Below are 13,257 nucleotides of genomic sequence, written 5' to 3' on the forward strand. Positions count from 1 at the left end.
CCTGTCCCGAAGGCACCTTTGGGAGGAACTGCAGCTTCACCTGCCACTGTAAGAATGGAGGCACGTGTGATCCAGTGACTGGGAAGTGCCGGTGCCCGCCTGGGGTCAGTGGAGAACTGTGTGAGGATGGTATGGTCAAGCTTCCCAATCTCCTGCTTCATGCAGTAATGAGACTCCCCTTTTTCGCTCCCCCTAGCCCAGTGACATGATGGTGGGGGAAGCCGCTTCTGTGCAGAAAGTCTTGTTTCATTCTAAGGAGTTAGACAGCAGGCTGATAGAAACGCTGGGCCACCCTGTGCTCCTGGGTCTGTAACTGAGGGCACAGTCTGGCCGCATTCCCTGTGCCACGCACATCATTGTGAGTAATGTTCCATGCACAGATTGAGTAGGATGGGAGCTGGGCTGGGGAGAGCAGAAAGTGTCAGCACAGGACTGGGGACCAGGAACTCCCGAGCCTCAATCTCAGCTCTGACCCTGACTCTTTCAGTGACCTTAGGCAAGTCATTTAACCTCTCCACCTCAGCTTCCCCGTGTGTAAAATGGGCACAGTGATACTCTGATTGCCCTCACCAATGGGTTGTGATGATTAGTTAGTGTTTATAAAGTATTGGAAAAAGGAAAGAATTATATCAGTGCAGTACATGTGGAGGAAGGACAGAGGGATATGTGCATAGGATAGGTGTAGTCTCCCTGCTATTCTGGGCCCTGAATTCTTGCACAAGGTGCTGGGGGTTGTACCTTCCTAATTGTCTTGCTCTCCTCTTTTTACTGTAGAATGTGTTTTAATGAAATTGGGGACAGAGCAAGAGGAAAACAATATTTCTTAACTACTTACAAGCTCTGTTCACAGAGCTAACAGGGTAGTTCATATGCTATTTGAATTGATACCTTATAGTGGAGTGTTTGCCCTAGTGATAAATGGAGATCATAGCCAGGTATGATGCCGGGTGTTCACAGTCCATTTGTGCTTCTGTTAAAACTTAGAAGCACTTTACATGGGATGTGCTCTATTGTTCAGTTTATATTCCTTAATCTGTTGCCTGACACCTGTATTTTAAGGGCACCTGGCATCTTTTAACCCTTTGCTTGGAACATCACTTTGTGTGAGACTCTGACACATCCCTAGATTCCATCTCACTTGCTGGGTCACATAGTCTTGCATTTAAAAAGACTTTTTTTTCCATCTGAAAAGAATGATTGAAGAATCCACTTGACATGAATCTGTGTTCTAGGTCATTCCCTAATTCCTGCACCAAGCTCCTGGCAGCCTGAGTTTAGCAGATCAGTGATGTCCTTCTTGAGACACAGGGAACAGTAATGGGCACTGACTCCTAGGCAGATGATTGTCTTGGGGAAAGTTCAGTGGTACCATGTCATAAGAAAGAGAAGTGCTGTGGAAAGGTGTCACTGAAGTGGAAGTAGACACTGAAGATATTTGAGAATAGTCACTAACCATCTTCCTGCACAAAAGGGATCAGTTAAGCTGGTGTAAATATTTGATTTATTTCTCACCCCGAAGGGTTAAAATCAAGGAGATACAATCTAAAAACATGAAAACAGGGAGTCAGTAAGAAATTCCATCAAAATGACTTCATGAAAGTGGTTACGATCAGAGGGAATCCATTGCTGGAGAAGACAATTGAAGCAGAGTATATATGAGTTCGAGAAACACCCAGACTTTTTTCCTTAGGAAGGAGGCAGTTGAGGGGTACAGTGAAAAAGCAGGAAGGTGGGGTTAAGATGAACAATAAAGAGCTGGTGAATTGGGCCGGATAGCCTTCCTTCTTCCTAAACTGTCTGATGTTGTTATCAGATGGGAGGAGGCTTATGCTACCTGTACCTCTGCTGGTTGGCACGTTCTGCTGATGCAGTGTATTTGGCACATGCTTCTAATATTAAATTCTTCAGCATTACAAAAAACCTGGCAACTGTTTTATTCCTTTAATGGTTCAAATATGATTGTAATTTTTCCCAGGGGGTGGCTTAGTGGTCTAAGTGTCAGAGCTGAAAAAGCTAGACTTCCTGGAACTGCATGTTTGGCTGCCAGCAATATTGACTCAGCCCTTCGTCCTTCCAATGTTTAAACAGTGGTGATGGGTGCCCTGGGGAGTATCTTGGATGCATAGAGGGAGGAAGTACCATGTGATTTGCTGGGTGAGGTCCTGTCTGATCTAGGGGGTCATCAGAAATCACAGGGCATTTGTTTCCCACTGGCCTTTGTTCCTAACCTGGTGCTTCCTATCTGGTGCCCTGGATGCGGCTGCATTTCAGGGCTTCTGTGCATTTCTGGTTGCAGAGCACTTTGGGAGCCCTTGCAATGGTAATTTGATGTTTTCTAGTTGTCTGTAGAGGTCTGTCCGTAGTACGGGTTTATCATCATTCTGTAACACAGGATGTGTCACACTAGATTAGATCACTCTCCATCAAGTCCAGTATCCCGTCTGTGGTATTTGCTGATTCCTTGAGAGAGCGCCCCAACACTCCATAATGCACCTAACCTAATAAACAGCCCTGTACATGAGGTGAGAGATGCAAATCCTTTCTGATCCCCGCAGCCATTGCATAATGCCCAGAAGAATATGATTTGATATCTGACCTTGCAGGGAGGCAGACATTATTCTTGGTGACACAATGATCCATTCCTTCTTTCACATCCAGGTGCCCTGTAGGACTGTGATAATTTCTTAGCATATACAGGCAGTGCTTTTGCAATGGGGTGTTGTAAGCCCCCACTGACTGACGTGACACTCCTGTGCTGGGTGTTCTTACCAGAGTACATTTTCCTCTTTCTAGGCTGCCCTAAAGGATTCTTTGGGAAACAGTGCAGGAAGAAATGCAACTGTGCCAACAGAGGTCGGTGCCATCGAATTTACGGGGCCTGCTTGTGTGACCCTGGACTTTACGGACGATACTGCCATTTAGGTGAGTCTGGCCAGCCGTAGAAGGGTTGGCTGACTGCTGGTGTGCCCCCTAGTGGCTGGGCGTGGCGTAGGTAGCTTTCCTCTTCCAGTCCCACTGCTGATGGTCATGCTCCTTCTCGTGACGTGGCCTTCCAGCCAGGTTACATTTTAGTCCCCACCCATTCCATGTCCTTACCCCCTCTCTGGGTCCCATGGTCCTCATGTCCCTCTCTCAGGGCTTTCGGTTATCCTTATCCTCTTATCAGGGGCCTCATGCAGACTCCTTGCAGCTGCCTGCCTGGACTTCTTCCTCTCTCTTTTTCAGGCCATCTCCCCACCACCTCTCTAGCTTCACCTTTTCTCGGGGCTGGGACTAGCAGGGCTCTCCTCTGGAATCCCTCAACAAAATCCCTAACTAAAAGTACAACAAACAAACCCAACTTCTGCCCTCCTTGGGCTTGACCTTTCATCCCTCTCTGTTCCTCTGCTGAGTGCCTCCCAGGGCTCTCTCCTCGCACGTCCAGATCCTGCTCTTTTATCAGGGCTCACCGCTGCAGCTTGCTCCACCCTGATGGCTGCTCCTTGTCTCTCTCGGTATCCTACCGGACTTCTGTACTCCAGGGAGAATCCCCCAGGCCAGCTATCCCCCTGGACCTCCTCCTTGACCCTTCCAGTCTCTCCACTCTCTACAGCCAACAACGGACTGAAACATTCTCTCCTTCTCTACCTGCAGCCCCCTTCTAATCTGGTCTTCCTTTCTTTATAGTCATCACCCAGCTAGGCTTCATGTTCAGTTAGGCCTGGTTCCCACCCTCCAGGTGCAGCCAGGTGAGTTCGTTAGCCCCTCAGGCCCACATTAACCTTTTCAGAGCCCGGATGAACCCCTTCTAACACTGTTACATTGCCACCAGACCGATCTTTCTAAGAGTTCCCTTTGGGCAGGGTCACTGGAGGGTGATAACGATGCTATTGGTTGTCCCCTGCTGTTTGGCTTCCCAAAGCACGTAACGATGCTTTCCCACCACATCTAGCCTGCCCGACATGGACCTATGGGTCCGGGTGCTCCGAAGAATGCCTGTGTGTGCAGCAGAATACCCAGGAGTGTGACAAGACGGACGGCTCCTGCACATGCAAACCTGGTTATCATGGCAAAAGGTGTCAGACAAGTGAGTGGTTAGTTTTTCCCTCTGCTTTCCTTCCACACCCCCCCCCCATTAATTTTATTGGGAAAACAAAGAACTGCTAAGACCCTCCCAAGGACATCCTGTTAATTAGAACAGGAGCAAGCCCAATTTTCAACCTTGGTCAGCTAAGTTAGGGTGTCTGGTTCCACACATGTTGGATGCCAGTGGAAACTCCCTGAACTTGTGTCCGCAGGCCAGCTAGGTGTGATATGTTAGATCAGTGAAGGGTCTGTTAAAGTTCCACTGCAGATACCTTGAATCCCTGATACTCAGTTTGGGCTGCGTGTTCTCCCCAGGTCTGTCTGCTAATGCCGAATGCTCTTTCTTTTCAATGACTGTCATTAACAGAGTGTGACTCTGGCTATTACGGTGGTGGCTGCAAGAACAAATGTAGTTGCCCCCTGGGAGTTTCCTGTGACCACATGAGCGGAGAGTGTCAGAAAGAGTGTCCTGAGGGTTACCATGGGGAGAACTGCGACCAAGGTAAAAACCGCACGTGGAATTGGGCTGCAGAAGGGCAAGTGTTGCACCGGCACAGATTGTGCATGTACCATATTCCGCTTTTCAAAAGCTCAGTGAGCTTCACTGGCAGGTTCCTCTGATGGTGGCTGAACACCACCATTCAGCTTGTTATAGTGTATCAAAACCACAGGGGGCTAAGGAGGAAATTTCCCAGGTACTGCAGCAACCAACATGCTCTAAAAACGGAGAGAGAGAATAACTGGGCAAGCGGAGTCCAGATATTTTATGCTTTGCAAGGCTGATTCCTCTTGCTATAGCATGACTGCAGTGCTAGGGGTCAATATATGTACATCTCTATTCTATTGTTCTAGAGGTTACTTGTCTCAAAGGTTACAGAGGCGTTAATGACGCACGTAACAATTTCTAAGCACTCTGTAGATACAGGGTAGATTTTTTTCGAAAGTGCCTACATGACTTGGAAGCCTAAGTCTCATTGGAAGTACAATATAACTGGCTTCCAAATAGAGCCAAATTATTTAAAACACCAGTTTTAATACATTGATACATTTACAGAGGCATTTACAGCACTTTACATTGAGGGTGGCATATTCCATTGTAAAATGCTTATTAGACAAATAAAGGACACAGACTCCGTACAAGGGTTGGTGTGAATGGTTTATTTCTAGGCAGGCACTTCTTTGAAAAGAAGCATTACTAAAGCCGTTCCTGCGTGGCTTCTGGCCTAAATTCTCAAAAGCCACTACTGGTGTCTTTGGGTACCTCTGGGTTTGGATTCCCAATGTGGGACACTGATTTGGCTTCTTTCAGATATTTCAAGTTGGGCATCCGCAATTGCTAGTCCCTTTGAAAATGTTGCCCTCTATATGGCTGTTCAATGACTGGGTGCGGTACCGTGGCTACAGTTTGTCTGTTAGTTCTCCAAGGGTGAATCCTGATTTATCTTCTCTCAAGTTCACTGAAGGACTTGTGAATTTCAGAAATGAATTGGGACAAAATTCTTCTGTGTCCCAACTTCCAGTGCATGCGTACCACCTTCTTGCACACTTGTCTTTGTTAGGCCAAATATCTTTCCAGGTGCCTGCAGTGCCCTGTGCCAGCTGCTGCCTATGCTGAGTCTGAACATCTGTAGTGGTCAGTTTAAGCTTCCTCTCCCTACAGTAGCGAAGGCAGAAGAAGGGACAGCAAGAACTACTTTTACAACCCTCCAGCCTTCCCACCCCACTACAGCAGCTCAAATGAGCTGAAACTGAAATGACTTTAGATGATAAGAACAGCCAGGGGCTGTATCCAAGCACTGCAGCTTTTTCAAGTGTGGACGGAGACATTTTTTAATAATGATTCTTAATCAGAGCAGGAGGAAAAGGCCTCACTTTATCCTGCCATTTGGGCGCCTCGGCTTTTGTAGATGAAGATGATATTTAGCGGCGCTTTTTTCTTATTCCTGTGACGTCTGTTCATTTTCAGGCATTCCATCCCTGGCAGAATGGAGTCAGTCTCCTTTCTGCGTTTTATTCCACATTAAAGCTTTTTTTTGATCTGCAAGAGGGAGAGAAAATCTTATATTTCTGTGATCTTAAAATTTAACCTGCTGCCCCCATATGATCCTGTTATCGGCTTTCTGCTCTTCAGAGAAGAGAGCCAGCCTGGCAACTGGGATACGTGGCTGAATCTCCCAGGTAGCTGCGGTGCAGTGCTCAGACTGTAAGAGCTCCCTGGCTTTGTTAGTTCATGGCAGATGTGCATGTTCGATTTTCTTGCAGTGAAACTCGCATAGGTTAAGTGAGGAGGCAGGAAAAGAACGGTTGGGGTGAGGTTTGAGGGGATGATTAACCAGGAAACATGACTGCAACAGAACTTGGAAAATAGCACTTTGGTCCAGCCTCCAATTTGGCCCATGGATCAAAAAGCATCACCCCCTTTTGTGTGGCTGTTTTGTTCTGTGGCACATTTAATTATTATTATTACGTGTTTCTGTTGGTGCCTATGGGCCAGCCAAGGGAGGGGCCACAATTTGCTGTTCAAACCCAGAGTGGCCGAGCTTCAGTCAGAGCAGACAAGACAGACACAGGGTGGGGGAAGGGCTGTAACACACCAACAGAGTGACCTGTGTGATAGCAACATGTGACATGTTCATTCCTCAGTTCTTGGTCCATGGGGATGCTGAGGGGAGGAGTGACCCCATCTGGGCCCCATTTTGTCTCCTCTAACCTTAGTGCCAACTGCTTGGATCCGGTAGGAACTATCCAAGTGCTGTCATCTTCAGACAGAGAAAGGAAAAAACCCACAGCATAAAAACACTTGCTGCTGCTCAGTGTCCAAATTCTGACTGTAACCACCGATGGGTTTTAGGTTTGGCTTGGATCTCATACCCAGGCACTTCATCCACAACCCATTCAGCAGATACAAGTGTTAGTGTAATTCAGTAGCATGTGCTTATGCTGAATAACAGCACAGAAAATGTAGCCCATTCATCTTATCAGTGAAGGCGAAAGCTATAGATTTTCACCAAAATATTCCAGTAGAGCAAGTCAAAGGGTTTGCTTTTATATCTATTCTACATCCCTGGGGCAAATAATCTATCTCGATCAGCTTTGGCTCTGTGCCTGCAACCCATGCACTCTGCTGACATGAAAACGCTCTTAGCAACAAGATCTGTGGCTTAATTTTGTGTTTGAATAATACAATTCTGCAAAAAAGAGACAGGGGAAATAGGAAATACCCCGAACCCACACACTCTTTTGCCTGATTTTTTGGGTTTTTTTTTTGAGATTCCTAAGAGTTCTTCTCTCCTTTTTTTTCCTCCAAATTTTTTTTCATTGTCATGTGCTTCCTGGTACTATCCAGGTGTATAATTGGCTGTGCCAAAATACAGTGAGAAAAGTTGTTTGTGTGGGGTTAATTTAGCTCTGACTGTAGGCAGGAGGTGTTCGAAATCTTAAGCCCATTCTTGCCAGATTTCTAGACCAGAAACTTGGGATAAACCCTGGAGATGAGCATACCTCAAAGCTTTGGGAAGGATGCATCCAAACTTTGCAGCTGGCACCCTTTTGTGGTAAAAGTCTGATCTTTGAGTTTCACATCTGTGCTGAACTGCTGAGCCCTGTGAGGATTGTCTGCTTGTGTCTCCCATCGTGGCCAATATTATGCCCCTGGGACTGACCAAATGGCAATGTAACTGATTTTTCTTAGTGATTCTTCCCATGCCAACCAGGCATTATTCTCCTGCAGTTCTTTCCCTCTTTCTCCGATATGCTGCCCTCCTTGCCAAATCTACGAGAGTTTCAGGAATCTGCCAGAGGAGATGCAGGAAACCTTTGCAAAGTTTATGCTTCACTACAGAGTTCCTAGCTTCCAATCACCTGGGAAGCAGGGGTCCTTCCTAAGGTCACTGGTAGTCTCAGATCTTCCATATGGCAGAGAACTGTGCTGCCTCTGGAGCCACTGAGCTAATTCAGAGGTTGGAAATTTCAATCAGGAGATGCTTTTTTAAAGAATAAGAACGGAGCTAAGGTCCTCAGGGAAGAGTCACAGGAAATAACACAAATATTTTTGTAGAAATAATAGGCTCTTGACTCTTGTCTGGATCTGGAAACTATTAAAGTGCGAAGACAAGCATCTGCCACCAATTAGCAAAGAAGAGAAACATCAGAAAACTCTGTAGTGTTGCTTTAAATCTCTGAACTGGTGTGGGGTTTTTTCCCCCTCCATCTTTTGCGAATATCTGTGTGTTTCACTGCCTGAATCTTATGAAATGCTGGGGCATATGAACCAAAACATTCCAAGCATGGAGCTCTCCTCAGAGATTCAAATAGGATTTAAGGATCTTTAACTTTGAGGCACTCGGTCTATGTGGGACTTAATTACTAAACCAGATCGTTCTGCAAAAAAACAAAATCTGGCTTTTACAAATCATCCTCACACAGTGAGCTAAGGAAATGAAAATGTGCATTCTTCTTGTGCATGATAATTCTCTCTCTCTCTCGCTTTGCATTAAATTATCCATTGTCGACAGTGCTGATTCATAAAAATTGGACTTCGTAATGTCTGAGAACTTTGGCCTCAGCCTTTGATGTGTTTTTTTGGACATCAGGTTACGTAATGTTTTGGGAGAGTAGAGGTTTGACTCATTTGAAAATAGTGTTCTGGTGTGCAAGTGTGTGCACATCTGCCCTCTAGTGGATGGGAGGTCAGATGTGCTGAGGTGTTGAAAGCCACTCCTGTAACTCAAGTCGGCGAGGCATGCAGTTATCAAGGTTCTTAGGGCTATTCCTCATGGCACTTGCATGGGGTTAACTGATGTCAGTGGTGTCTGTGTGCCAATATGTGTCCATTTTATGTGTGACTCAGTATAAGCATGGGGGCTTCTTGCACGATATTTGCCTTCTTATTGTATCCTCAATTCAACATTATGTTGCTGCAGGCCGTCGCAATCATTTTGATGGCAAGAGACTGACATGACAAATGAATGGTTGTGACTTCTCCACACATGGTACAGTTGAGGCATGAAATCCCTGACCCAAACAGAAATCTCCTCCTAAATTGTTAAGGGAACACAGGAAAAATTAGCCATGTGAACATCCTTCCCACCTTCCCTTAGTTTACGGTGTTTTTTTGTTTTGTTTTTTGGGGGGAACTCTCTTTTAGCTTCACTGAACATTAAGATTTAGCCATAGATAAATTTGACAGACATTTGAGTAGTCAGATTACAGAAACAAGATCCCAGAAAATGGGTCACTTGCGTTTCAGTACAAGGGAACCACTGACATGAGGTCCTTAGTTGTTCCATGCCTGGAAGGAATGGTTTACAGACAATGCCCAGTCTTGGTGGAAATATACTCAAAAAGGTGCTAAAATCCGGCAGCTCCTGCCTGTGGATGAATTCAGTTTCACAATGGAGCATATTCGTGCTCTGGGTGTGCCTATGATAAGGACACTTTGCAGGTAACAAACCATAGGCAGCAGGGGAGGGTGGTTTGGCCTCAAATGCTAGTTACTGAACATGTGAGCTATACAGTGAAAGGGCAGAATAGAATTTCAAATAGAAACACAGTGTGGTGCTGTGAAATTTCTGAGCTGCCTCCTTGTCCCTCTCCCTAGGGACATGGTGGGTAGGGTGAGGTCTGGAGCGGGGAGGAGGGCATGATGGCTAGGGTCAATAGCAGCCACAGGCACACCCCACTAAGCCATACTCCCTCTGCAGCATGGTCCTGTGTTCACGCCACCCTCCCCAGCTCCTCAGCAATATACGGTGCAGTTATGTTCCTTTCCACTGGAGGGGGCCATTTTCCCTCTCCCCTTTTGACACATGCACCGGGAAGCAGCCATAATGTGACCCACAGAGTCAGGGAAGAGGTATCTCCTTCGTGGTCACGGGAGGGATCTGAGCTGTGATTGGCTGAACGTCTTTTGGAAAACGTGTCATAGTGAAGTGTGATTTGTCCTCCATTATTTTAACCATAGAGTGCCCAGAAGGGACATTTGGAGTTAACTGTTTACAATCCTGTTCCTGTGGCAGCTCCCCCTGCGACCGGCTCACTGGGAAGTGCATCTGTTTGCCGGGTAGAACAGGACTTGACTGTGGCCGAGGTGAGACGGCAAGAGATGTGGCTGAGGGTGGTGTTGGTAGGACTTTAACTGACTATTTTTTTCCCTTTTGTTAAATTAAAGAGATTTTACAAACCTCCTGCAAATAGATCGTGTGGAAGTAAAAAATATATATATGGCAGCATTATTTTTGTGTACAAGACTCTGACAATAAAATCAGCTAGTCGGGGTCCATTGTCCAAGCTGAATAAAGTGTAAGCAAGTGATAAATGGAATGAGGAATGAAAAGTGAATTGGAATTTCCAATTGTTGTGGTCTAAGGAATTTTTCTTTATAGATATATAATCCTCACCATGTCTTTTTAATGACTGGAAGACCACAGATCCCTAAATAAAAAAGCTAGCTACAACAGCTGGAAGATATTAGTCATATTGAAATATCTTTGTTCTAATAGCTTGACTGAGCACTATAAGACACACATGTACGGCACTTAATAGTTCCCCCCAGCCATTGGAGGGGCTTGGTATCACTTTAACAAGGAGACTTGATGGCTTCAGCACTTCTCAGCTTCCTGGCTCCTTTTTGGAACTAAATGCAAATCTTAGGAATGCTAAGCAAGATCTCTGTCTAGCAGTGTGAAACCATCTTGCCTGAATGCATACCACCTGCTTGAGCAGGTCAGAACTCACTAATTGTAAGATCAAGCAGCAAGAAACACATTGGGAAGTGCTTGGGCTAGCACAGGTGGGAGAATTATGTGCTTGCAGAAAGCAGGCAAGAAAGCAGACCTGTCTCTGCACAGCAGAAGCAAGTGGTTCGCTCTTACAATTTTAGGATGCCATTGTGGGGAGCGCTGAGCACCATCGGTTCCCATTGAACTCTGTGAGAACAGATGGAAAGCAGCGTCATGCAGAAGGCATGCAGGATCAGGCCCTTTTTTAGTGTCCGTAAGCGTCTGGTCTGCTTTGCTGTATGTCCATCACGTATTTGATGCTGTGCTTCAGCTGCACCAGTTGCCTGCGTGCACAGTCAGTGCATTGTGAATGTTCAGCTCCTTACTCAGCAGATGCTTTGGGATACCTAGCGACTCCAAGGTGCTAGAGAAAACAGTTCAGCCTATTCGACCTTAGTAACTCTGGCTGGAATTTTGCGTCACTATAAATCCCCTGGCACTGGATGAATTGTTCTTCCTGAAGCAGCCCTCTGCGAGACTCCCAGCAGTGTGGCTTTGGTGAAGAGCTGGTGGGTTAGGGCTTGTGCACACACAATGTCATTCTTCATCTAGAAGATCAGAAGAAAAACAAGCAAAATGGGTAAAGAAAACAAACCGAACCTGCTAATGCATGTAACAAGCAAAGTGGATTCAGAAAACCGGCTCAGGAATTAATAGCATTTTCTGTGGAGGAGGCAGCATTGCTGAGTTTGTAGAGACAACGGTACCTCATTTCACTCCTGGTATGAAACAGTGCGACAGAGAACGTTCTGGCTGGTAAGGGAACAGCATTCCAGACAGACAGGAGTGGTGCAGAATGATGGCGTTCGTAGAGACGCTGTCGTTGTCATAAAGATAACTGGCCCCAGCAGCTGGGATGCGTGTAGTCTGTCGCCCAGCTCCATACACTGACTGAGAGGAAATTCAGATCACGAGAGCACAAGCCTCACTTAAGTCATAAAGAAACGATAAAATAAACCTGTCTCTTTAGTTCCTTTTAAATGGCTTTGTGGCGAGGTGCCCAGGGCTTGCAGGCACCTCAGGGCTGTAATATTTGAAAGAACGCTCTTGAATTGAAGAAACAGATTTCCCAGCCTGTTCAGCGTTACATTCACGTTGTTCAAACTCCTGGAAAGATTGCCTGGTGGGGAGAGAAAAGGCTTGTTAAGTTTAACTATGTGACTTCAGTGCTGCCTTTCTACTGTCATTAGCGTCCCTCTCTTCCCTGGAGTAGGGCCCGGGGACCCAGAAAGTAAGGAAAAAAGCTTAATTCAAAGTAAATAACAATAAAACTCTCTGGAGAATGTAAACAGGGTGAATACTCTCTGAAAGCATTTGCATGAGGGTGGGGTTCTGTCTGGGACTGTGGGCTGGTGGGAGAGGGAAGTGGGGGAGGGAACAGATTTGAAACATGGTTAGTGCTTTTGGCGGCATCTTTTGTTCGAGGCATTTGCTTTTCCTGTCCCCAGGCCCTGATGTGGGAGCAGCGGTAACACAAGGGGGAGGAAGGTGTAGAGTGGATAGCCTGGTGGTCTTCAGCCACTTCCTAATGGATCAGTGTCTGCATTGCCATTGGTACTAACTGCCACCTTAGTAGTATTCTCAGCAGAATGGGGCCCACCGAGGGGTGGCCTCTCCCAGGCGGGGTTGTGTCCACTGGCTGTGCAGAAGCTTGCCCGCTCCCTGCCCTTACCACAGAGGGGAGCGTGTCATCCTCCAGGGCTGTGGAGCTGGCACCTTTCCCCAGCACTAACTGCCCTTTGGAACAATGAGTGGAAATTCCTCTGGCATCCGTCTCTGTCTGTGCTTCAGCTTGCCCCGCTGGCCGCTGGGGAGTGGGCTGCCAGGAGATCTGCCTGGAGTGTGAGAACGATGCCAGCTGTGACCCTGCCACGGGTGCCTGCCTGTGTCCACCTGGATATGTTGGCAGTCGCTGCCAGGATGGTAAGTGGGGCCATTTAAGGCTGGATTCGTTCTGTCTGGGTGAATGCACGTGGGTGGTGATAACTAGGATTCCTACCGGCGAGGCCTGGATTATCCTACTTAGTGATCTGAGCCTGTGGTTATCTGTCGCCACTGGGCTAAACAAGAAACGACGCTTAGCATTGTACATCCTGGAGTGCCGTGCATTAGCTGGTATCCTCACAACTCCTATGAGCTACCACAGCTCCCTTTCATAGGGACTATGTCTACCCCCATAGAGGAGGTGCAGCCTACAGCGCCAGAGGGGTTTTTTCTGTTGGTGTAGGAACACCGCCTCCCCAGGTGATGGTAGCTTCCATCGACAGCGGTGGGTGAGGTCGGCATAGCTACATGGGCCAGGGCTGTGCATTTCTCACACCTCTAACTGCAGGGGCGCTGGGACCATTTTTACAGGGAGGGAGCTGAGAGCCATTGAATCAAAGTGCAAACCCCGTATATGATGGAAACCATT

The 13,257-nt window shown here is 46.8% G+C and overlaps 1 protein-coding gene across 11 annotated transcripts in view; it reads left to right on the forward strand.

Moving 5' to 3' along the window:
* MEGF6 (multiple EGF like domains 6) overlaps window positions 1-13,257 on the forward strand; it is a 231,862-nt gene that overhangs the window by 194,893 nt on the left and 23,712 nt on the right. For all 11 annotated transcript variants that reach the window (XM_044996193.1, XM_044996194.1, XM_044996195.1 and 8 more), the window contains 6 exons: window positions 1-129; window positions 2,794-2,922; window positions 3,932-4,066; window positions 4,433-4,567; window positions 10,028-10,153; window positions 12,636-12,767. In XM_044996193.1, the coding sequence (XP_044852128.1) occupies window positions 1-129; window positions 2,794-2,922; window positions 3,932-4,066; window positions 4,433-4,567; window positions 10,028-10,153; window positions 12,636-12,767 (786 nt within the window). The remainder of the gene's footprint in view (window positions 130-2,793; window positions 2,923-3,931; window positions 4,067-4,432; window positions 4,568-10,027; window positions 10,154-12,635; window positions 12,768-13,257) is intronic.

This window comes from Mauremys mutica, chromosome 21, assembly GCF_020497125.1.
Source record: "Mauremys mutica isolate MM-2020 ecotype Southern chromosome 21, ASM2049712v1, whole genome shotgun sequence".
In the NCBI taxonomy this organism is placed as follows: Eukaryota; Metazoa; Chordata; order Testudines; family Geoemydidae; genus Mauremys; species Mauremys mutica.